This window comes from Aspergillus pseudonomiae (genome assembly GCF_009193645.1).
Source record: "Aspergillus pseudonomiae strain CBS 119388 unplaced genomic scaffold BDV37scaffold_1, whole genome shotgun sequence".
NCBI lineage: Eukaryota > Fungi > Ascomycota > Eurotiomycetes > Eurotiales > Aspergillaceae > Aspergillus > Aspergillus pseudonomiae.
In genome coordinates this window covers 337,355-361,121 of record NW_022475993.1, presented here as the reverse complement: position 1 = coordinate 361,121, position 23,767 = coordinate 337,355, and the positions used below count along the sequence as shown (strand labels likewise).

The window sequence follows — 23,767 nt, the reverse complement described above, 5'->3', positions numbered from 1 at the left end:
TCTTAGGCCCCCATTTGAACCGATGGTTTAACCCAAGGGAGTAAGTGAGGGTGGAGACGACCAGCTGAAAGGGGCGAAATTAAGGTGAACAAATGAAAAGGTCCCGTTTCTTTGTTCCCCAGCCCCAAGAGGGCGTTCCTGATTGGAGGAACTGAGAGCATGTGCCTCGGCCAACGTGCCATTTCCAGAATCGGAAATTCCACCAATTAGGGCAGCGGCACAACATGAGTCGTGTCGTGGAACAGATTGAAAATTATAAACCAAAACAATGTGTTGGCACTGGTAGGCTTTGATTTCGAGATGGAGGGTGAAGGAATGCTAAGAGGGGGCGAGCGAATAAAAATTCGGAATAGGGAAGGGATTCGCAAGAAAAAATAAAAAAAAAAAAAAAAAAAAAAAAATTAAATAAAAAATAAAAATTATAAGCGAAACAAAACCGACGTCACTCATACAGTTGGTGAAAAAAAAAAATCTATATGCATTTCCACAATCGCAAAATGTTCAAACAATCATCAATGCTCCCAACAGATGTCCCGTGCCATGCGAGGCAAGTCGTATGGCCAGTGGGGCCCTCGCAGCGCCCAGATACATCGACGGTTGCTCCTCGAGCACAGTTTGCATATCCCTGGCAAGGGTTCCGACGATTATTCCCTTATATTACTTAATGTCATGTTATATTGCTTCTAATATACGATGCCTGCGTCACAGCAACGGGCGTATTGCCACGTACGTATGTAGGAAGTCAATCTGTAATGCCGGACTGTACCATGTGAGGGGGGCTCGTATCCACGATACTAATTTAGCAGCATCATGATATTAGCCGACAACCTGTCCCTCCCGTAGCGGTGTCTTGTATCAAGCCACAAAGGCTTATGGCCATGAAAATTTTTTTTTCTTTGATCTTTTTTCTTCTACTCGCTATTGAGTATTTCAGATTTCTTTACGTTGTATGGTTTCCCCCATGTCAGGGGGATGAAAGATTATGGCTCTAAACTTAAACATAATTGATTTTAATTCAAGGAGTGAGATCTTGCAGCTCTATTCCCGTATGTCCCCTCTGAAGGGTCAAGGCATGTTCCTGTAATGCCTGATTCAGCCTTGACTAATAACTGGGGTCCTGGGTCAACGTAAAGAATCAATCCATGGCTATTTAGCCTTGGTACTGCCGTCCGTAGGGTTAGTGTGGTTTTCATGTTTTCCCGTTCAGTGCCCTAATTCGGTTTGTTCCACGAGGAGGCTCTGGAGATGTACTCGATCACAGAGCACATGGTCATTACAGTGTGATATGCCGTTCATTTCTAGTGCATCTTGCTACGGGGTGATAGTCGGATTCCCTCCTGGATTCATGCTTCGTTCGGGATTACGGAAGAAGCATCATTCATTATCATTAGTGTGTCTTATGCTAAGCAAATATCATGATCCCTGCTGTTGCGGAAGAAGCTTCAAGTATGAGGGATCGGGTATTAGGGAAATTCAGAACCAATAGGGACGTCGCCATGAGAGAAGCCAAGCGGCGCCTAATTTCAAGCCCGCAAGACCGTTAGGGCTGCACGCTAAATCACACCAGCTGCCACTCCGCAATGTAAGCCCACGCCATGCCTACCCGACCGACTTGCTGCCGATATTCTTCCGCGGTGACGCCCCGTGCGTCCTTTCGATCCCCGAAGCTGGTAAGTACGGCGATGGCTAGCTTCTGGCCGGGTGCGCCCAGCATCTTGGCATTCGGTACATCGACATACCAGAAGTCCCCACCTCCCCCCGGTCCCGAGCCCCGGACATGGGTGAAGGGCAGACGGTCCTCTTGCCGACCGTCGAGGCCGTGAACCATCAGCAAGAAAAGCCCAGGCTTGGCTCGGGTGTGATGCTCCAGGGTCCAGTGTTCGCAGATGAGATTGAACTGGAACCGGAGCGGGCTGGGGTCATGGATAGAGATTTGCTTGGCCGCCGGACGGAATGACCGTTCACCTATGCTGTGATTTTTTGCGTCACCAAAGATCGTCGGCTGCTCGGCGCTCAATGGTGAGTTCGGGTTGCCCAAGATGTACTCCTCCCAAGAGATCTCGGGCCGGCCATCATCCCGGAAGAAGTGAGATCGGTTGGAAGGGAAATGTCGGAGCCCGAACTCGTCATTCGAGTCGGTGAACATGGCAGGGCTGAAATGCTTCTTGTAAGGGCGACCAGGGCCCTGAACTACACCCGCACCCCAACAAGCGTCCAATAGCTTCCACTGTCCATTATCAATTCTCACTGCACTCCACGCATGTCCGGTTGCCGAGACAGGGGGTATAGGGGAGCCCGGGGCAGGAGCATCATAGCCGTATCCCTTACCGTGACCAGCGACTACTACTGCCTCGAGCCCAGCGTGAGTTGCCAGAGCGGCAAACAGGCTGGCGTATCCCTCACACACCGCCAGTCCTGACGCTAGAGTCCCGGCTGGCGTGGAAGGTTTTACACATTTGTTAAAGAAGGAATGCACATCGTATTCTATATTGTGATGGAACCAAGTGAACAAAGCTCTCGCTTTATCAGTGGGCGAAGGAAACGGCGCTGTCAGTTCCGTTGCCAGCCATGCCAGATCGTAAGATGGCAGAGATTCGCGAGGATATCGCGCTGCGTGGGCATCAGGCGCCGAGAAATCACGACACTTCAAGCACATAGTGCTCAGTGCCGTAGCTGAATGCGCGGTTTTACAAAGGCGAGGTTTAGTCGCCTGAAGTTTGGCGAGATCGACATCTGGACGTGTCGCTCTGGGAACCGGAGGTGGCACCCCGTTCGGCTGCGCTTCTTGTACACCACTATTCATCCCTTGCCCGGAGCTCTCAGTGTTCCGATTTATCCCTACAAGCCCTGAACTTTGAATCTTCTCCAGGGCAGCACTCGAAGGGGGCGGCGGAGGCAGTTTTCTCATTGATGGCTTGCCATCGATATCCGCACTTGGTCCGGGTGACTTATCGCTATTTATCCTAGAAGGTAATGGTGGTGGAGGCCGAGACGTAGAGCGGCCCCCGTTAGTTGATGTGCTGTTGGTCGACTCCCGCCGAGGGGGTAGTGCGGGACGACCCTGCGAGAGGCTTCTGCTGCTGTTTGCGGGCGACGGCCTCGGCCGTGAGGGTGGCTGAACAGTCTTCGTCTCTTGCTTTTTCGGCGGCAATGGAGGTAACTTTGCACCCCAGGCAGGTGCACGTACGCTGCGAATGGTATCCGAGTTATTAGATGTAGTCGATGCTATTGTAGCCCTTCCCGCACTCGTAGAGGTTGAATGGGAGACATCCGAGCCTAGGGACTCCCTGGATTCCTTTCGAGAGAACCCTGACGGTCTTCGCGGTGGTAGCGCTGGTGCCGATTCGGTTGACGCTTTTCGAACCGGCAGCGGTGGAGGGGCCCTTGGTTTCTGGACAGGTGTTGGTGGTGGCCTGGGCACAGGTTTTTGTTGGGCCCCCGTTGACTCGTTTCTATCCGGTGAACTATCACCGGGAAAGCCATGAGAATTGACTGGAGGATTATTGATCGTTTGCTGTCGCGAAGGGGCAGGACGCGATGCGAAAGGGGTTGGTTGCGCCCCGAGTAACGGCGACGCTGCCGGGGGGCTTTGTCCAGCCTGCGCCTGATTCAGGGCGGCGATCCGTTGCTGGATAGAAAGCACCTGTGTCTCTTCTGCCATTCTGTCCAAATCGCTCTCTATATGGTCGCCAGGGAATAGTACAATGTCACTAACAGGCAGGAAATTAAGAATGACGAATGACGGTAAATATCCGGACTCAAATGGATGACCGGATTAGGAAACTTGGCAACTCCGCATTCAGGAACCGCGACCAGGAACAATTGGAAGTTGGCGCGTTGGGCCTGTTCACTTGGGAAGGGCAAAGAAAATTTTGAAGCAGATAAGAGAGGTCTAGGGGGGGATCATAGGTTTATAACGACAACCCCTGCATCCTCTCCAAGCGAGTGGCAGCTCGAGGCTGTGACTGTTTGAGCCTCGCGGGGCCAACGATGGCCGCAGGTCATTTCATCCACCTTCATTGTTACATTCGGGTCCCGTTCTGGATTAGCCCCTGATTATATAACAGCTCTGGCCCCTTCTTCGGACGTCATGTGATGCCTGTGCTTTCGACCATTTTGTATGGCCAGCTTGAGAATTATCAGAAACTGATCTTGTCGCATTGTATTTACATGTATGCTAACTGTTTTTTATTATATTGCGAACCGTGTTCAAGTGTTCCGGTGTTGACAAACTATGACACGTTCCAAATGGGCCTCAAAGTAACCGAAATATATATGTTCTCAAAAACGGGATATCAGTACGTACTAGTCTATGGATAATAATAGTATGACTCAGTTCCTTGTGGACTCCTCAATGATGCACTACTGTATGGCCAAACCTAGGTGATTGATACTATTAGAAAGAGGTAATCCTTCAAGCTAATATCTGGAAATTCTAGTAGAAGCCTCCAGCCAGGTTGTCAGTAATTTTAAAAACCTGTTGCTTCTCACACATGTACTTCGTGGTCCCCACTGCCTAGCCCTATACCGTACTAGGCAAATGGGTCTATATCCCAAGTTCTATTCCTGTCCCAGGCCCGAGCGTCTATAGTTTTCAGTATGTATATGTGCTTTTAATACCCCGTACAAAATAATAGCCAAACGCAGCACGCGTACCAAATCGAATCAAATCGGGGAGAATAATTGTCTTATTGTTCATTATGAATGATTACTGCAACCAATTTGATATCCTCCCTGATTCCTTGCCTTTGTTCCGTCCCTTTCTGACAGTATTCAGAGCTCGCTGAAATTCTTATTGTAGGCGCTGGTTGGAACAGTGGTTCTGTGATTTGTGGAGTCATCCGATATAGGTGGATATTCTTCTATCTCCGGGCAATGTTATCCTCAGACAGAGACATCCAGGTGCGCTTAGCATCATACCAAAGTCCCACTTAAGATGCAACGCACAGCATCATGGATATCTTGTGAATTCCGGGTATTTGTTCCTTCACCTGCCTTTACCGACGCCAAGGACGAAGGCCAGAACAATGCAAGCCACTTGCTCCATGTCAAAGGCCTCTTTCAGATGGAATGGGCCGTACTGATGAAGGGTGAGAAAGCGGGGGGCATGTGTCTTCCCCAGGAGAAAGTTGCAGTAGTGCCGGTCAAGAGTTCCGAAGCTCAGCATGATTTTGTCTCGGTCTTGCGAGACCAGAAAGATCCTAGGAAGGATCCTTATATTATGTTGCTTTCGAACGAGCACAATTTCATAAAAACATACTGTCCCGGCATTGCCGGCTCTGGATGATTTTTCTGGCAAATACATACCGCTATTTGGGCTGCCTCTTGATACTGACCCTGAGGGAGAGCATCTTTCCTCTGTCTTGCCTTGCACTCTAGAAGCGCAAATACCTTCTCTGGTTCTTCATATAGATAAAGAGCCCCATCAGTGCAGGCCTGGAAACCCTTCTCTCCTAGTGCTTGAAAGGCATAACAGGTTGCGGCCCATTGCGAATACACACCAGGATTCTTCAGACACATGGCTTGAAGATAGTTAGTTAATGGCTGCGAAGGTCACAATTATCTCGTTGAAAAAGGGCACAACGTACCACGCGTTCTTTCTGTCCGAATCAACTGCAGACAACTTGAGATCTATACCGTTTCCAGTTAAGATATAGTATTAATGACATCGTGGGATCTCGAAGATTCCCAAAGGACTAGAATCATCAGGGTTCCTCAGCGTAACCGGTGCCCCATCTTGGATACTTTGGAGATACTTCTGGAACGCCGGTGTAGCCTAGAGCATTGCTTCTGCATCATCGAATCTCTTTAGACCCCCAGTGGGCTGGATCAAAGTCCACAAGCTTGCACAGCTTGCACAGCTTGCACATAATGCGTATAAGTAGGAACTAAACTTTGTTGGCCCGAGATCCTGACATGAGGTTCAATTCCTGAAGACCCATTTCTGTCCCGGGCATCTGCATCTCTGATAGCCGTCTGCCATTCCTCCTCCGTCTTAGGGATCTGGAACCTCACAGCCGACATTTTGAGAATCCCAAGCGCACTGACAATGGATAAAAAGACACGGCGGTAGTAGAATTAACATAAAAAGCGGCTTTAATGTACTGTTGAACGATGTAAACGCAGATCAAAGCATGAGGAAATCAAGAAACAAAGCCCTTCTTAAATACCCAGAGTCAGTGAGTGATGCACATCCATATTATTTACTTGTCCTTGTCATTAGCTTGCGAGATAAAGAGAGAGAAAGAAATGGCTCAGAACATTCACTAGCATCAGTTAAGCCCGTGGATGCAGGTCAATATCCTTGCAAGGTGAATTGCAGACCCTGAGATATACCTACCCTTTTTCAATATCTGTTGGATCCAGGCCTACACAAGAAGATATAGGACAACGCTATAGTAGGCCAGGCAATACTACAACTGTACGGAATTATAGCGTAGGTAATTAGAAGACAAGTTTGACTTATTGAGACACTATATGTCAGATCTGTAGATAATCTACGCCATTCTTGAACTTATGCGCCTGGTAAACTAGAGCAGTTGAATAAGTTGATATAAAAGATACTGGCCGAGTAGCCACGGGCTAACAATATACGACAAGACCAGGAAGTCTGACCTGGAATTAATCATGGCCCGGTGGATCCCAGCACATATCGGGGCTCGTGGGAATGAAAAGCGGCGGATGATCCTGTGAAGGAGGCGGACACTGATCCTCCTAGTCACTGCAGGCAAGCGCGATATTCGCCGAGGAATCGAAAAACAGTGGGCAGCACAATGTAAAGCCGACAGAACCGGGTAGCCAACATATAGACTACTCAAGGTACCATGGGTAGTCCTAAACCCACCCAACTCGCGGGAAACGACGGTCTATCAGATCCTCCCCACTTTCCCAAGTCATAAGCAAACAAATTGTACGGCAATTAGGAGAAACTCTTCAGAGGTGGGTAAATCAAGACCTACGTTGATCCGTGCCAAAGTGCGGCGAGCACTGGTACGAGCGTGGCATCTTTATAGGTTTGAAGAGCAGTGTCGCAGGGAATGATGCCAGCCAACTACATAGGCTTCCAGGTATCCCTCGATATTCACAAAGTCTTCCAAACTGGGCCAGGGGCGCGGGGCGAGGTGTATTCTACCAAGCATGCCTTCCTGAATGGCCGCTTACAGAGCCATCACGAACAACAGAAGCTCATTAGATCGAACGTCGGCTTAGAGTATACAACACCCCAGGTATAGCAACTGTGGAAAGGCTTACTGAATGGGTTTAAATCTACTATTGCTACTGCTATACAAATCGTGTGAGATATTTCACTTCATTGTGTTCTTTTCTATTCTAGATTCTTGGACCGCTTTGCTCAGAGTAACTTAGTGATAATAACAAATCCCGAAACAAATGAGCATGTTGACTGATCAAGCTGCGCTTGCCACCTGTACCTCCATTGCATACTCAACCTGATCAACCACCGTCTTTGCATCCTTCTCATTTTCTTCCTTGCCCTTCCCCTGGTCCCCTTTGTCGGGATAAAAGTCGATATTTCCATGGGCTTGGATCACACCAATGCGATCCAAAAGCGTACGGGAACGGACGTACGGATCCAGTTTCCAATAATTCTCTCGCAACCGCCGGGCGATATCCATCCTGCGATCCTTTTGCAGTGAGACATCACCTAAATTCCCCTTGCTCTTGGCGGAAAGCCACATCGAGGTTGCTTCGAAGAGTTCCTCTCCCATCTGTTGGTGCTGGGCCATGATGGAGTCTCTGGTGGCCGTATCCTGAAGTTGAGCATTCTCGTCTTGTTGAGGCTCTACATATTCGTAAGTCCAGTCTTCATCGCCGCCAAGCTCCGTCACAATCTGGGATCGATCGATAAATTGCTCCAAGTCTTGAACCGAGTTCACGAAATGTACTTTGGCGGCCACAACGGGGTCAAGCCAACCCCGGATGACCTTCCAGATTCCTGAATACAAGTATTAGCATGGGTCTGGGTAGCAGGATGGTGATGAAAGCTGTATTGGACGCACCGGAGAAGAACCAGGGGGCATTGTAGAAGAGCATATATCCAAGCGATTCGGGATAGTTCTCCTGGAAGCATTGGATGATGAACTTGACTGGAGCGTACTCCTGGGAATCGTCAGCGAAAAGAAACACAGTGTCTCGAAGGATCAGAATAGTTTACCATATTTGAAAGAGCGAAGTTTGTCAAGTCGAAGATTAGTGTCTACTCATCCAGTCCACGAATTAGCCGAGTCCATACCTCCTCATGCTCAATCGCACGTAATGGGTACTTACCATGGTTTCAACCGGAGGAACAAGCAGCAGTCGCATCAACTCGATATTATACAAAATATATGAATTGAGCGCCTTTTCAGTCTGCGCACCTGGCTTATGCGTCCGGGCTCTTACAACACAAATAGGACGACCGGATTTATCGGAGCCATGGAAAAAGCCCTTGCCGATGTGCAACTGTGCCATAAAGCCCTCTCCATCCTTTTTATCAGTGCTACTAGTGGTGCTCTGCGACTGCTGCAGTGCATGTAGCTCGCCCTTGCGGATTACCTCCTCTTCCACGTGTTGCTGCTTGCTCCACCACTCCAGTGCCGATACAAACTTGACAAACCCTTTGCTGACATCCCATTTCTCGGCACGTAAGTATCGAAGAAGGAACGTGTCTGGATGATCTTGTTTCATCATGGCAAAGAAAGCCGAGCGAAGCTCGTCCGGCTTGAGCTTGGGCAGAACTTGCTGAATCAACTTGATCTCCGGTGCACTCATCTTCATCGCTTCGAGCTCAGAAAGCAGTTTGGCAGGCACCGAAGGCGCGTCGTTGGATTTGGCTGGTTCCTCCGACCATGATAGCGAGAAGAACTTCTTGCGCTGTTTCGGTGATGTTGTGGAGGTAGTCTGGCTCTGATTTGTTTCTGTGCGATAGAACTCCGGATCGCACGATCGCAGGAAAATCGTCCATAGCTGTAGGAGTTTCTCTTCTTGGTCTTGGGTGAGGCTCCCCACGTACCCCGTTTCTATGGTTGCGATGCTCATTTTCAGTCGTATTCCGGTGGTATGGTGACGATGTTGGGTAAGAGAAGGGGTAGTTGTCAGGGCTTATACTAGTATTTGGCTGTGCAACGGCTTTAGTCAATAGCCGCCCTCGATGATCCTCGGTCCGTAATGACTTTTCGTCAATTCCGCCGGGTGGTGCCAATTGAAATATTAAATAGACCCCTTGGCTTAGTGTATATCGACAGTGGATTCCTGATCCACATGTGATTTTCTGCAGCTACTTTAGGTTAAGGGACTAAGAGGCCGGGTGTTGTCCCTCGGTATGTAAACGTGAGGGGTAAGAGGTATATCAGGGGCGATCTGCAAACCGCTGGGGCTACGATTGACGCCTGGTCTCAAAGGTTTTGTTGGGGTTCAGCAATTGACCAGGTTCATCCTTGTCGCAAAAATCATGGGACAAGCACAGAATGTTGGCTGCATATCATCACCATGCTTACTGCGGGACGTGCTCATGTCCATCTGGTTGTCCTGCATAGTGGCATTTGAACCTAGGCGATGGGACTTGACCAAGTATCCAATCAGGACGAGAGTTTCAGTCAGCTCAATCTCCAACCCCAGATAATGGATTCCCGCCGAATCTGGTCAGGAGTGCGAGAGGCTATGGGCCACTCCATCTGGAGGTCATATCTCGTGGAATCAGGGGAGAAGGGGAAAGCGGGGTTGACGATCTCAAAGTTGAATATTCGCCGCGTGGTCCAACCGTACAGGAACGGTATTAACTCAACCGATTTGGGGCCGTGGCTGGCTGGCTCTCAGGGCTCTGGAGTGGCTTGAGCTTAGGGCAAAAGAAAGAAGATCGGCGCCGGTTTTGGCAGCGTGACGGGGAAACACCAAGCCTCAACGGGACTAGCGGATGGGTGACCTTTAAAGCAGCGGGACGACATCCCCAAGCCATCATCTCCACCATCGGAATGGCCTGCGGTTCGAGCCGCCGACCCCCTTGGCCTTTGCTGCATCTTCCAGTATGACCAACCGCGACCCCGAGTTTCGACATCAGCTGGGCAAGTTTCGTCTTGATTCTTCCTTCTCATCGCATGTTTCCACGCCTCCACCGCCCATACAACATCCTGAAACCTCCCCGCTCTCTCAGCCCCCTTCCTTGACGACGCCGACATCGTTGCAGCCACAGCAAACCCAGTCCCATACATCCCACCCCCATCGCAGCAAACGTGTTTCAACGGCGTGTGACTTTTGTCGCAAGCGGAAAAAGAAATGTGATTTTCGCTATCCGAACTGTTCTGCGTGTACTCGCGCCGGGGTACGATGTACGATTCCTCCCCCGGGTCCCCAAGTCGCCAGTGCCTCCGTCCCTCGAGATCAGCTTGAGAATCTTCAGAACCGTGTACGATGGCTAGAAGACGTTCTGCGACGCAAGACGGGCCTCTCCGTAGCCGACAGACCAACAGGGAGTGCGCTGGACGGGGAAGGAGATCTGGACTGGTGGTACCAGGTACCAACTGTGTTAATGGGCCGGGACGGTTCCCGTTCAACGACGTCTGCGACAGTCTCAGCATCTAGCCCAGCTGACTCTCCTGCGGTCGGAGCAGAACTGCCCAATGTAGGCGAAATATTCCGAGATCAGCTGGAAAATCGACGACCATCCGTTGCGCGCCCGGTCGCATCTGCCCCGCGCGTTCTCCGCTTGGCCTCTTTGGAGGATGCTGAACGAGTGGCCTCGCAGTACTTCGACGGCATTGGCTACCAATACCCATTCCTCCATCGTCATGAGTTCTTTACGCAGTTACGACGCATATATACTGGTGACGTGCCATCAACTGACGTGCTATACACCTACCACATCACAATCGCTATCGCCATGCTGATCAGTAATGCCGAAGGCACACAAGCGAACGAGTACTACCGTGCGAGCCAGGAAACACTATCACTGTCGTTACAAAACGAGGATCTGTCGGCGGTGCGGGCCTTACTGAGCCTGGCTCTATGGACAATGTTTTCCACGAACGGCCCGAGTGTGTGGCATGTGCTGGGCAGCGCTCTCCGTCTCGCGACGAGTCTCGGTCTGCATAAAGCTCGGAATTCGGGCAGTGTGGTGGAAGATGAAATGGCCAAGCGAGCGTTCTGGAGTCTATACAATCTCGATCGACTTGTTGCCAGCACACTGGCCCGACCGTTGGGCATCGCGGACGAAGATATTAGCGTGCACTTACCGCGCGAATTCAACGATGACTGGAGCGAAGCGCCGGGGGCCAGTGCCATGACGATCCCAGTGCAGGTGGTGCGACTGCGCCGGATATTCTCGCGGATTTATCGTTACTGTAGGTTTGCCGAATGGTATTATGATATGTCTGGACTAACCTTTAAAGTATACAACAACCATCCTCCTCCTCCCCCCACCGAAGTTTCCCTTACACTCCTTCACTTTCGGCAAGAGCTTGATGACTGGCGTCGGAATGCGCCCGTGTACCCTCCCGCACTTCTGTATTCGACCAGCTATTACGATTATCTCTATGCGACCACTCTGCTTCTCATGCATCGACCGAGCCCGCGAAATCCGACGCCGGATGCGACTAGCATTGTGAGCTGCGGCGATGCCAGCATTCAAGTGATCCGATCATATTGGGACAGCTATTCCGTCGGGAAGCTCAAATGGATCTGGCTGACGCTGAGCCAGATCTACTTCGCAGGGATCACCATCTTGTGGTGTCTCAACCAGAATTTCCTTTCTGTTCGGGATGGCCATCCAGCGGCCTGGCAGCCGAACGACCAGATGATGCGACGGGCCATTCAGGCAGTTGTCGTGGTGCTGGAAGAGTTCGGCAAGCGACGGCCGGGGGTGGAACGCCTGGCGGAGTCGTTTCGCCATCATAGCACAGTCATCTTCAGTCACTTGGCATATCAACAAGAACAAATTCACAGCCAACCCCCGAGTCAGTCACCGCTACAACCCCAGCTGCAGCAACAAAACGTTCTGGTGGCACCGCCGGTGCCGATGGCGGCCACCTTGGACGATGTGCTCCTTGTAGATGGCTCAGGAAATGTGCCTCTGATCGATGCGCAGCTGGCCGACGAATTGTTCTATTCGTACGATTGGTTTCAGGAAGAGATGGCGACCTTTTATACCCTGTGAAGATGTACATAATTTATTCGTACGCAATGAAGTCGAGATGCCATTATCATTCGTCCGCTTATCACTGTCTATTATTACCCCGCCTCTGATAAATAAAAAGTACTACTTCACATCACATCAGACCATGTCCTTTCTTAACCTCCTCAGAACCAACATCCAAGAAACACTCTCTACCCCCCACACAACACCACAATGACCACCACCACCACTAAAACCGCCCAAGCCCTCCACGGCACACTAATCCACAGCAAAGATCCCCAGACCCTCGAAATCCTCCCCGACACCCTCCTCATCATCTCCGCAACAGGCCAAATCCAGTCCCTCCACCCCTCCACCAACCCACCCGACATCCCAGTCCTCCTCACCCAAGCCAACCACAACCCCGACACCACCCCCGTAACCACCCTCGCAGCCACCGAATTTCTGATCCCGGGCTTCATCGACACCCACACGCACGCGCCGCAATGGTCCCAACGCGGCCTCGGCCGCGGCATCCCGCTTCTCACCTGGCTGGAGCAGATCACCTTCGCGCACGAAGCCAAACTGGCCGACCCCGTGTACGCCAAGCAACTGTACCGCGCCGCCGTGCAGGGCAGTCTCAAGCAAGGCATCACAACAGCCTGCTACTACGGCAGCCGGCACAAGGACGCGTCGGTGATCCTGGCCGAAACATGTCTCGCGATCGGCCAGCGCGCGCTGATCGGGAAATGCAACATGAACCGCCACGCCCCGGACTGGTACGTTGACGCGTCCGTGGACTCCTCCGTCGCCGACACCGTCGACTTCATCGCCAGAGTGAAGGAGCTAGACGACGCCACGGGGCTCGTGACCCCCGTCATCACGCCGCGGTTCGCAATCACCTGCGACGAGCATCTCCTGCGCGAACTGGGCGCCCTCGTGAAACAGAACCCGGGCATCCCCGTGCAAACGCACTTCAACGAGTCCCACGGTGAAGTCAACTTCACCCGCGACCTCTTCCCGCAGTTCAAGAACGAAACCGAACTGTATGATAGCTACGGCCTCCTCACCAACCGCACGATCCTCGCCCACGCCATCTACCCCCAGCCCGAGGAGCTGCCCCGGCTCAAGGAGCTGGACTGCGGCGTCGCGCACTGCCCCATCCCCAACACCACCATGGATGAGTTCATGATCGCGCCGGTGCGCGAGTATCTCTCGCGCGGGATCAAGGTCGGCCTGGGCACGGACTGCGGCGGCGGGTACTCGTCGTCGATGCTGGATGTGATGCGCGCGGCGTTTATGGTGTCGGTTGCGAAGCAGACGGAGACCGGGGGCAGGGATGCGCCGCTGAGTATCGCCGAGAGCTTTTATCTGGCGACACTGGGGGGCGCCAGGGTTGCTGGGTTGGAGGATCGGGTGGGGCGGTTTGCGCCCGGACTGGAGTTTGATGCGTGTCTTGTCCGGACGGGCATCGCCGAAGGTGTTATGGCGCCGGTGGAGGAGGCGGATGGCCTCGAGGGTGGTTTCGAGAAGTTTCTTATGACGGGCGATGATCGGAATATTGTTAGGGTTTGGGTGCAGGGCAGAGAGGTGAAGGTGGCTGTTTAGACGGTTCTTTTCTTTTTTTTTTTTTTTCTTTCTTTGCTTTTGTTGTGTAATTCTTCGTTGGTAGGTTGGCTCTGTACTGGGGTGGTTTAGGGTGTATCACGGTTAGGTTCTGTGTTGAGTTCTGAGAGAAATGGTTGTCTGTCTAATTCGGCTCTGTAGTCTCTCTTTGCGGGAATGGGACAAGTCGAATTCTGATAGCTACCCATCGTTAGGTATCTGTCGATTGGATTCACGACTTAGTCAATGTATTGTCTCTCTTCATAGGATATTTGCATTATGGATATGCTATTGAGAGGAACCAGAGCCTATCGATAATCATGCTGATACATATATATATATATCTATGTCGGGATCGGGATACGAACTTTCCAATTCTCATCAACTGTCAACAACCGTTCATATGGAACTGTAAAGGGTCCATGAAGTATTATGTTTCGTCTAAATAATTACAATTAAGTGGCACCGTATGCTATGCTTAGACCACGCCAGCCCGAAAATATAAACGCCACACACAAAACCCATATCCAACAAAGCTTAAAGGTATCCAGCGTATAGAAAAGGGGTATTGCTGGCCTGTATGGAGAAGATGAATGCGCCGACCAAAAAATATCAGAAAACAGTTATTCCCATGTTCCTTTGCCAGGACCGAAGTATCCTGATTCCGGTAGCGCCTTCCACGGTGTGCCTTTACCGTCCGCAGTGCGCGCGGATACGGTATTGCCCCACCAGTGTAGCGGACCAGCTGGAAGGGTGATGCAGAAGAAGATGATGACGGTGGCCACGGCCACAGCGCAGTCAAGTGCTGCTGAAAGAACGTAATCTAGACTATGTTAGAACGACGCAGTGGTGTACTCGTGGGAGAGACAACTTACTGTATTTAGCCCACCAGGCCGGCCTGCGTCGTTTAATCAAGCCATTGAAGATAAGATTGACAATCCACCAGGATGAAAAGCTGATCCCTGTGGCCGGTGGGACAAGGCTCATGGCACCAAAAGCTACCGGCCAGGAGATGTAGTTGGCTTGCTTCCAGCGCCGACCAATGAGATATGTGACAAGAACGACCAGGGGCCCAGCCAAGAAGAACCAGAGGAGATGGCCGTAGATTTGACCGGGAGAAAAGTTTCGTCCGGGACCGAGGGCTCCTACATATTGTTAATCAAGTTCATTTCACGCGTGATGGCGAATGCCTACCCCAGATTAACGAGGATGAGTACGTGACTCTACCATGGGGACAAGTGAATCCGCCATTGGCATTGGGCGTGCAGATACCGTCAATTCGAGTGATCATGAACACCGTGACGCCACACTGGACGATGGCCCCAATCAGAGTCGCCAATCCCTGGGCTAAGAATAAGGTTCGGGGAGCGATGTGAAGATAGTGAGCTAATTTCATGTCCGCCACGAATCTGTTCGGTTAGGTGCGCTCAGATTCCAGGGGTGAAACGGGATGGCTTACTCTAGTCCTTGAGACACTGCCACATATCCATAAAACTTGAATGCCATGTTGGCAACGGGGCGTCCGAGGAAGGCGTAACCGCCAATAAACTCCGTGATAAGGTTTAGCTGGTTGCTGGTAATGTTCGTCACCGCCTTTATGATGCCAACGGGGATAAAGTAGATCATCGGCAGCACAAAGGCCAGCAATACCGCCCACGCGGGAAGACCCGTATGCCAAACCTCGTTGGTCACAATGCTCAGCACAAACATTAGGATGGTTACAGCTGCAAACCACCACCAAGGAACATCTTTGTAAGAGGCCATGAGCCGTGAATGAACATCCTTCTGATCCCGTCCTTTCCATTGCTCCCACAGGTCCGTCCCGTGGTACAGGGCTATGTGAACGAAGATGCCCGTGAGATTGGCAAATGCTACGCCGTAGGTCACTGCGTAGCCCGCTGGAAGAAACATGGGCGAGTACTCGCGGTACGCCTCCACGTTGACTGTGCCGTCATGGTTCATCACACGGCTGGTGTTGTAAGGTTTACCTGTATTGTCGAAGGTGTTGGGATTCAACATCGGTAGATAAGCCGAATACCACGTATTGGTGTAATACAGAATGGGGCAAATTAACCAGAAGAACAAGGCAAATGATCCAATCACGTTAAGCCCTGCCCAGAAAGGGACCAGTAGCGGGCTTTGGTTCGCATAGACGACCTGAGCCCAATCAAAGGTTAGAATTGACATGCCCAGCCCTGTCGTCTGGCCAAAGAGCTGATTGACAACAACATTTGTCGGTACGATCCAGCAGATAAAGTTAAACGTGCTAAGACCGGTGAAAAGGTAGCCTGGAGCAAAATACCAGATTGCCCCGCCGGCGAAAACAAAGATGAAGAAACGGAGGCGCGTTATCGACCAGCCATCCGCGACGGCGTTGGCGCGCGAGTGTAAGGTGGATAGTAGCGCAGCATTCGACAAAACCTGCGGCCAAATCATTGTCGCCGGTCCCACGAGCCAGCGCGAAGCCATGCCTGCCAAGCCAAAGCCGAACAGTTGTGTGGTGATACACAGTAGAATCTCGAACCCCCCTTGCGAAGGCATGTTATAGAACTTCACCATCGCCTCAATTATCTGCGTCGCAGCGGCCGATCCGAAGGAGACATTGGCCATGATGGTGATCAAAGCATGCTCCTTGATGTTGAAGTGGCGGTCCGGATTGAGCCACCCCAATGGCAGCCATTTTGCCCAGGCACAGCCAACGGGAAATGCGACCAGCTGTGCAACCAACGCGCTGATGGTTACACTGGGCTGCCTCAGACTAAAGAACTGATTCAATCCACTCCCCACCTAAGGCTAGGTCAGCGTTACACGCTCCGCAACACAGCTGTTCCGCCCTTGACGTACAATCGTAAATACCACCCCAATCGTCCACATCCGAACCGTGTTAACCGGCAGATGTACATCGTCCACCGGTCGAACGACCGCCCGAACCTCTGGGAAGGGAGAATCATCGGCATTGTAAGGGAGGATCTCGGCGGCATCGCGGTCGCTTAGAATGCTGTAGTTGCTCCCATCGATCTCCAACGACGGTTCCTAGCGACGATCATTAGATAAAAGAACTGACGGTCAGAGTATGGAGGAAGTGATTGGCCCAATATCTGCAGGGCAGACGGTGTGCGCCACGTGGAAAGCGAAGGATGGTCAGTGGGCGAGCTAAGTCAGTCTAACCCACCTGTAAGAACTCCTTTTGCTGGGGCTTTTCGTCCCGGTGCGGGATGTCCGCCATAATACGAAGGACGTATTATGCTGGTAAGCAGATTTAAAGTAGGGTTGTTCGCGCTGGGTCCAGTCAATGAAGGTCCAGGATCTTGTCTAACAGTCTAACAGGGGGGGTTGAATGAAGGTGGAGTGGACTTCGCCCTCGATGCGGTTTAGTGGCTCTCGTGACAGGCGAGCCCACGCGAATCTTTTATTAAATTTTATTATTCCTCTACCCGGTTGAGTAATAAACTCTCGCTCTGAGCCGTGAGGATCAGGTATCAATACTAACGTGTCCGGTAACGGCCCATACGACAAATACAGATCGGACAACCCCTGGCCTCGTCATCCCCGAAAAAAGGCGATGGTTTGAGAAAGGAGGAGATCTTTGCTACCCGAGTGGAGAGGATCCACCTGGAATTCGTTATCGAATTTTTCTGGTTTTCTTTCTGATTCCCCTTCTATGTCGTTGGGTGACTTCTTATAGGTACTGAATGCAAGTTAAATAATCCGGTGAAGTATTCCCTCACCGTCATCGGTCTAGCTTTCTACATTGAGTTTAGTCGACGACGATGAAATGTTTGTCAGAATACATGTGCATCGGAGGAATCGATGGTCGACCGCCTTGGGTATGGCTGGGCGGTTCAGTCCGTCTTTTTCCTCATCGAATATTCGCCGAAGGTTCCATAGTGCGTCGGGACGAACCGCCTACAGTCATGCCACGATAGAAATCAGCCTGTGAGCTTTGATAATGCCACAAGATGACGAGTCCCTTGTAAACCCTTTTCGCTCTTGGGACACAATATCACCCTGATATTATTGGCGAACATTGAGCGTGAAACTTCTCTATCTGGCGTAGACGTTGTTTGTCGGGTGGTTCTCCCTCGCCGCTCCCAGCGGGTACAGCCGACCATCGGATCTGAGCGCTTCTATCCGACTCCAGCAAACCATTCGAGAACGACACCCCAAACTGATCATCGCTAGAGATGGCTGTTCCATCGGTTCCTTATAAGAGAAAGATGGTGGCGCTCGTAGAATGATAAGAGCAATGAATATCTTGGTCCCTTGAGGGCTTCACATCCAGCTACCCCACGATTTATATGTCGACATATCTATCCTTCAACTTCGCCTCTTAAGATTCTCCTAAACTTCATCCACCATAAGTCTTAACCCCCTGGAGACCTTAGTGTAGGTGGTCTACGCCATTGTACACCAAGGAAGGCAAATCCGCCGGTACGCACTGAATCTCTTCACTGACAATATGGGGGATCTTGGCCACCCCGTCGATATCTCCGATGTGCCTTTCGCACAACGCCCCATCATCATCTTGGGTGCCGGAATTATTGGATGTGCTGCCGCAAGACAACTTCTCCTCAATGGATTCCCCGTAGTCTTGGTAGCGGAGTATCTTCCCGGAGACCAGAGTATCTTTTATGCGTCTGCTTGGGCCGGAGCAGCATGGCATGCGGCTGGAGGCATTAGCCCTGAATACCGATACTTTCAAGCGATCACCCATCGACATCTGCTAAAGATGGCGCAGGAAGACCCTGAGTCAGGGGTTTGTATTGTGGACACACGCGAGTATCTTGAAGACCCCCCAACCGAAAATTCTGCGATCTGGGGGAAGACTGTCGTATCGAAGGTGAGGCGGCTATGTCGTTTCACAGGGGGGACGTTACATTGCTGACAGTGGAGATAGTTTCGTGACCTAGAACCCGGTGAATACCCCCCTAATTTCTCCTGTGGGTGGGCATACGATACCCTCGTCACCGACCCAACACGCCATATGCCATACCTGGGAAAACAAATCAAGGCGCTCGGCGGTCAGTTCATTCGGAAACGGGTCGAATCTCTTCAGGAGCTGTACACAATGTTTCCCGAATCGAGCATCTTCATCAATGCAAGTGGTATAGGGAGCAAAACGTTGAGTGATGTCCAGGATGAAAAGTGTTTTCCTGAACGTGGACAAAACGTGTTTTTGCGCACCGACAATTGTCAGACCATGTACTTCCGAAACGGCAAGGAATATACTTATGTCATTCCCCGGCCATTGTCGAAAGGTGTCGTGCTGGGTGGAGTAAAGCAAAGCGACAACTTGTAAGTTTGTTCATCGCCTTGTGGTACAACATTTTCGCCCAGAGACTGACTGATAAATAGGTCTCCCGAAGTGGATATGGAGATAGCCCGAGATGAGATTGCACGCGCCCATCGTCTTGCTCCCGAAATAGTTCCGGAATATCCCCCCGAAGATGCGCTCGATCACATCATTGGCATCCGCCCGTCCAGGAAAGGCGGTTTCCGCCTTGAATCCGAAAAAGTGGGAAACCGGATTGTTCTATCCGCGTATGGATTCGGTGGGGGTGGATACGCCTTCTCATACGGTGTGGCCGATGCTTTGGCAAAGATGGTGGAAACGGCTGAGCGGGAGAATGTAATTCTGTAGCACGGCTCATTGATTTCTTTTATTGAGTCAGCTGATGCATCTGTGCAGGGGGGCTGTTTCAAACTGGACTGGATGTTACGTTGTTTACATTTTGCTCATTAGCGACAGGATGATGATGATACCAGTATTATCGCAAGTAGTCTGCCAATTTCACAGGCAGCTGATGATAAGTAATGACATTAATTATACAAGATGAGCGTTGTTATTCTTCATCTTTGCTGATTTATTCAGTTTCAATTCCAATTTCTATCCCTCTTTCGCTATGTCGTCTATCATACGGCCACATGGAAACTGTGGCCTCAGGTTGTCGGGTGAACGGGGCCTTCACGAGATAAGGCCTTCTCGGTCAGTGGATACCCATCCTACTATTAGTAACGGTAGGGCCTCACTTCTCCTTTGACGGGCGACATACTTCTAGAAGAACTATGGAAACACAATTGATTTGTGGCCCTGGACTTCATTAGTCACTAGTACCTGTGAATCCGTCTATCCTTTCCGCAAGGGGAAGGACAGCGTCTCTGATTCTTGTTTCAAGATAACCTTCTTTCTGTTCGTCCTATCACGATGCTCGAGGGCATGAAACTCCGGAGTACTATTGATATTGATGAGGCTTTACATGGGTGGATCCCACAGTGAATAAATCTCCAACTATCGAATCGATGACGTCGAAGCATGATTACATAGAGACTGGAAAGTCCATGCCGAAGGGAAAGGATTGATAGTCAATGCCACGAGGTGAGATGAAGACGATCGCCGCCAGACCGCCACGAAGAATAGTTCATTCTACGGGGGGCGAATGAGGGTTTCAGGGGTATCTAAAAATACCATCTTGACGACCACGTTACAATTGGATCTCGAGAGGAGTGACCGTTGTACACGTACTTTTGCTTGTCAGCATTTGAGCGTGGCTGAATAATCGCTTTGGGAAAGAGGGAAAGAGGCCGGTGGGATTCTAGAACCTGAACTAGCGAGGGAGAATCAGTGGTTCCATTCCTTGATTTGGCCCCATCGCATTCTCGCTGGTGGATCCGCGGTTCTGAAGGAAATCAGGAATCGGTTGGACTAAGGTTGGAGGGAATGCAAACATTGGTGGTTTTGGCATGCAAGCAGAAGCAACGTGACTGGATGGTTGGGCGCGTGCCCCGCAAGTCCGGGCTGGTCGGCCGCCCACTAGAGGACGAAAGCGCATGGTCGATCGCCTTCCGTTGACGTCGGTGGTTTGGCCTTTTGCCTTAACTCGGCCTCCCCTAATGAGGAAGATTTTCTCTCTGTTCCAAAGCCAACATGAAGGTTTCAGATCCTGATCGCTTTTCTTTTCCATCCCGATCTGGCTTTCGGCTTTCTTGGGTGAATTTACTGGTATGAACGGGTTTCACGAGGTCGCAACGTTAACCCCAGATCGTGTCGGATCGGGTGAATCAACCCAAACCGCGTGCTAGCTTTCCCTCACCTTGGATATTTTTGCTCGCCCAGTCTTATTCCGCCACGCTTCTTGTGGGAAGCAGGGATGTCTCTCAGAGATCGATTTCTCAATCTCAGCATGCACGATCGCGCCCAAACCGTGAACCTGCCGCTGATCACGACGCCACCAGAAGACAATGATATGGTGTTGAGCGAACTCAAAGGCGACCCGAAGCCATTGCTACGGACGAATGACAACTGCGCCTCAGACGCCGAATATGTCATCCCACAGCAGGATGCCTCGTTATGTCGCATTTATCGCTACACCCCAATCCCGACTATCGTCGTTGACGCGAACCTATCCATAGTGGAAGTGTCCGACAGTCACCTCGCCCTCTCGGGTCAATCCAGGGATACGTTGCTCAATACTTGCATATGTGATATCTCCCCTTCCATAATCCCTGTGCCGGATATTGCATCCTTATATGGTGCGGTACGAGCGGCTATTTCGACGAAAGAAATCCAGTTGATTGAAGATGTTCATCTCCGTGATAAGAAGTCGTACTTTCGACTTCAGGTTACACCAATCTATCAAGGCCGGGCATTGATATATATAATTTTTGAGGCGCATAAGGACACCAGAGACCATTCAGACACCCACGATAAACACCATGCATATGTGAATGAAACGTACAAAATATTGGTGGACACCGTTAAAGACTATGCTATCTTCATGCTGGATACCCGTGGCAACATTACAACTTGGAATCCCGGCGCTGCTATCATGAAGGGATATTGCGCCTCGGAGATCATCGGTAAGCACTTCTCAGTGTTTTACAGTCCCGAAGATCGGCGGAATGATAAACCCGGGAGGGGCCTGGCGGTTTGTTTGCGGGATGGAAGGATGGAGGATGAAGGCTGGCGCTACCGTCAAGATGGTTCTCGATTCTGGGCCAACGTTATGATCACCCCTGTTTACGAGTTTGGCCGTCATGTTGGATTCGTGAAAGTGACGCGTGATCTGACAGAACGGAAGGCGGCTGAGGGGCGTCTGATCGCAGCTTTCGAAGAATCATCAAGACTCAAGACTGACTTCTTGGCTAACATGAGTCATGAGATTCGGACGCCAATGAACGGCATGCGGCTTGCGTTGTCTATGCTGACAGACACCGAGCTCGATAGCAACCAACGTGAATATGCATCTATTATCGAGGATTCTACTTCCGTGTTGCTACAGATCATCAACGATATCCTTGATTACTCGAAGCTATCCTCAGGGTCATTCTCCCTAACATCGGACATTGTGGAGGTTGCCAGCGTCGTGGGCGCAGTTGCGCGAAACTGTAAATCTTGTTTAAAACCAGGCGTCACCCTCAGCTGTTCCATTCCGCCCAACTTTCCTCAAGCCCTGCGTGGAGATCCTCTACGATATCGCCAAGTACTCCAGAATCTTGTCGGCAATGCGGTCAAATTCACAGAGAAGGGGGATGTCAAAATATCTACGTCATTCGCCGTAGACGCCCAGGATCCAACGATGTACAATATATCGACGGAAGTAGTCGATTCGGGGGTTGGTGTACCTGGAAGTGCGCTCAACACCTTGTTCACGCCATTCACACGGTTTGCGGATTCGACGAGACGGAGATACCAAGGGACAGGGCTCGGTCTCTCTATCTGCAAAAGCCTAGCGGAACTTATGAATGGAAGTGTAGGCTATCGGCCGAATCCGGACGGACCGGGTAGTGTATTCTGGTTCACGGCTAGAATGGGGCGGACGGATACGCGAGTTCCAGTCAAGAGTTCTGGCGTGCTCCCTGCTGACAGCTCAGAAAATCTTATCAAAAAGCTGAGAGAGGTCGCGCCCCGCAAACATATTCTGCTCGTGGAAGATAACTTGGTGAACCACATGGTAATGCTCAAGCTCCTGCAGAGTTTTGGGTTCGAGCGGGTTGATGCTGCCTGGGATGGCGCAGAGGCCGTCAGGCTAGTGAAACAAACGCCACTCTCGTACAATGCAGTACTTATGGATATCAGCATGCCGGTTCTAGATGGTCTCGAGGCGACATCTCAGATCCGGAGTATGAAGATCGATGTGCCTATCATTGCGCTCACTGGCAATGCTTTGAAAGGCGACGCTGAAACCTATCTAGCCAAGGGCATGAACGACTATTTGGCAAAGCCTGTGCATCGCAATCACCTTTTACAGGTGCTTTGGAAATGGCTAGGTACATGAAGACCGAGTCCCTCACCGAGATATTCAACTACGGCGTGAATACGCCAGCATTTAGGAACCACTGGTTTGTGGATCATAGGGTTATCGTCAATTTTGACCCCCTCTCAGCCTTCGCCAGTGAACTCACCGGCCCTCATTAGCCCCATCAGTATACTTGAGCTGGTGGTACTGATCCAATTAAATGCTGGATGAGTGGATGGTTCGAGAGACCGTGTTGGTGATACCCACCTGGCGACAGGGTCCCATCGTCTAACAGACGGGGCACTTGTTGCCCAAAACAAGGCGTAATACGGAGCCCGGAAGGGCTTCTTAGTCCCTCTGCTTTGTGTTTCAGGTCTCCACTGCCGAATTATTTCCGACGGAACTGACCGGAAACCAAATATATCCATCTGAGACAATTATTGCACGCGTCGTTTTGGACTACTGTAGTACCGTTTACCATATCAATGCTATCAATCCTACCTTATTACACATTGGATCACGCTCCACTATTTTTTCTCACAACGTCGCGCGCGATGGAAGCTTTACCAACTCCAGGCTTCTGGGTCGATAGGACTTGTATTGAAGGAACCTCTGCTTAACTACATGCAGTGCCCCATCTCGGGTTTCTTCGATTTATGTCCAACATTTAGCGGAGTTGCATCAGAGCAATCGAAATGGTCCATCCATCCTGGCAGCCCTGTTCATTGGCTAAGCGAGAGTGAGACACAACACAAGTATATCGAGCTAAGGTGGAGGGGCTGAGCAGATTTCCAGTGAGGCTTCGATCCTCAATCTCGCATAT

General features: G+C 50.9%; 6 protein-coding genes across 6 annotated transcripts; 3 read left to right on the top strand and 3 right to left on the bottom strand.

Moving 5' to 3' along the window:
* Positions 1 to 1,081: 1,081 nt before the first annotated feature.
* Positions 1,082 to 4,241, bottom strand: BDV37DRAFT_235253 (uncharacterized protein). The gene has a single exon (XM_032080466.1). The coding sequence runs from the start codon at positions 3,659 to 3,661 to the stop codon at positions 1,559 to 1,561; it is 2,103 nt and encodes a 700-aa protein (XP_031947187.1). The 5' UTR covers positions 3,662 to 4,241; the 3' UTR covers positions 1,082 to 1,558.
* A 3,061-nt stretch (positions 4,242 to 7,302) lies between these two features.
* On the bottom strand, positions 7,303 to 9,242 carry BDV37DRAFT_1373 (CRAL-TRIO domain-containing protein). Its single transcript, XM_032078800.1, has 4 exons — positions 8,287 to 9,242; positions 8,174 to 8,215; positions 8,019 to 8,118; positions 7,303 to 7,954 (listed from the first exon to the last, which is right to left on the bottom strand). The coding sequence occupies exons 1-4, from the start codon at positions 9,034 to 9,036 to the stop codon at positions 7,407 to 7,409; spliced, it is 1,440 nt and encodes a 479-aa protein (XP_031947186.1). The 5' UTR covers positions 9,037 to 9,242; the 3' UTR covers positions 7,303 to 7,406.
* A 779-nt stretch (positions 9,243 to 10,021) lies between these two features.
* On the top strand, positions 10,022 to 13,711 carry BDV37DRAFT_267507 (guanine deaminase; the record flags this gene model as incomplete). Its single annotated transcript, XM_032084043.1, has 3 exons — positions 10,022 to 11,333; positions 11,382 to 12,099; positions 12,394 to 13,711. 3 exons carry the CDS (start codon positions 10,022 to 10,024, stop codon positions 13,709 to 13,711), a joined length of 3,348 nt encoding a protein of 1,115 aa, XP_031947185.1.
* A 458-nt stretch (positions 13,712 to 14,169) lies between these two features.
* On the bottom strand, positions 14,170 to 17,285 carry optF (small oligopeptide transporter, OPT family). Its single transcript, XM_032078598.1, has 6 exons — positions 16,881 to 17,285; positions 16,553 to 16,741; positions 15,168 to 16,495; positions 14,903 to 15,117; positions 14,584 to 14,853; positions 14,170 to 14,531 (listed from the first exon to the last, which is right to left on the bottom strand). Exons 1-6 carry the CDS (start codon positions 16,932 to 16,934, stop codon positions 14,332 to 14,334), a joined length of 2,256 nt encoding a protein of 751 aa, XP_031947184.1. The 5' UTR covers positions 16,935 to 17,285; the 3' UTR covers positions 14,170 to 14,331.
* Positions 17,286 to 17,994: 709 nt separating this feature from the next.
* BDV37DRAFT_1112 (FAD-dependent oxidoreductase) lies at positions 17,995 to 19,831 on the top strand. The gene is made up of 3 exons (XM_032078376.1): positions 17,995 to 18,548; positions 18,606 to 19,003; positions 19,064 to 19,831. Exons 1-3 carry the CDS (start codon positions 18,168 to 18,170, stop codon positions 19,347 to 19,349), a joined length of 1,065 nt encoding a protein of 354 aa, XP_031947183.1. The 5' UTR covers positions 17,995 to 18,167; the 3' UTR covers positions 19,350 to 19,831.
* Positions 19,832 to 20,763: 932 nt separating this feature from the next.
* On the top strand, positions 20,764 to 23,402 carry fos-1 (sensor histidine kinase/response regulator Fos-1/TcsA). Its single transcript, XM_032078527.1, has one exon. The coding sequence runs from the start codon at positions 20,857 to 20,859 to the stop codon at positions 22,981 to 22,983; it is 2,127 nt and encodes a 708-aa protein (XP_031947182.1). The 5' UTR covers positions 20,764 to 20,856; the 3' UTR covers positions 22,984 to 23,402.
* The last annotated feature ends 365 nt before the right edge of the window (positions 23,403 to 23,767 follow it).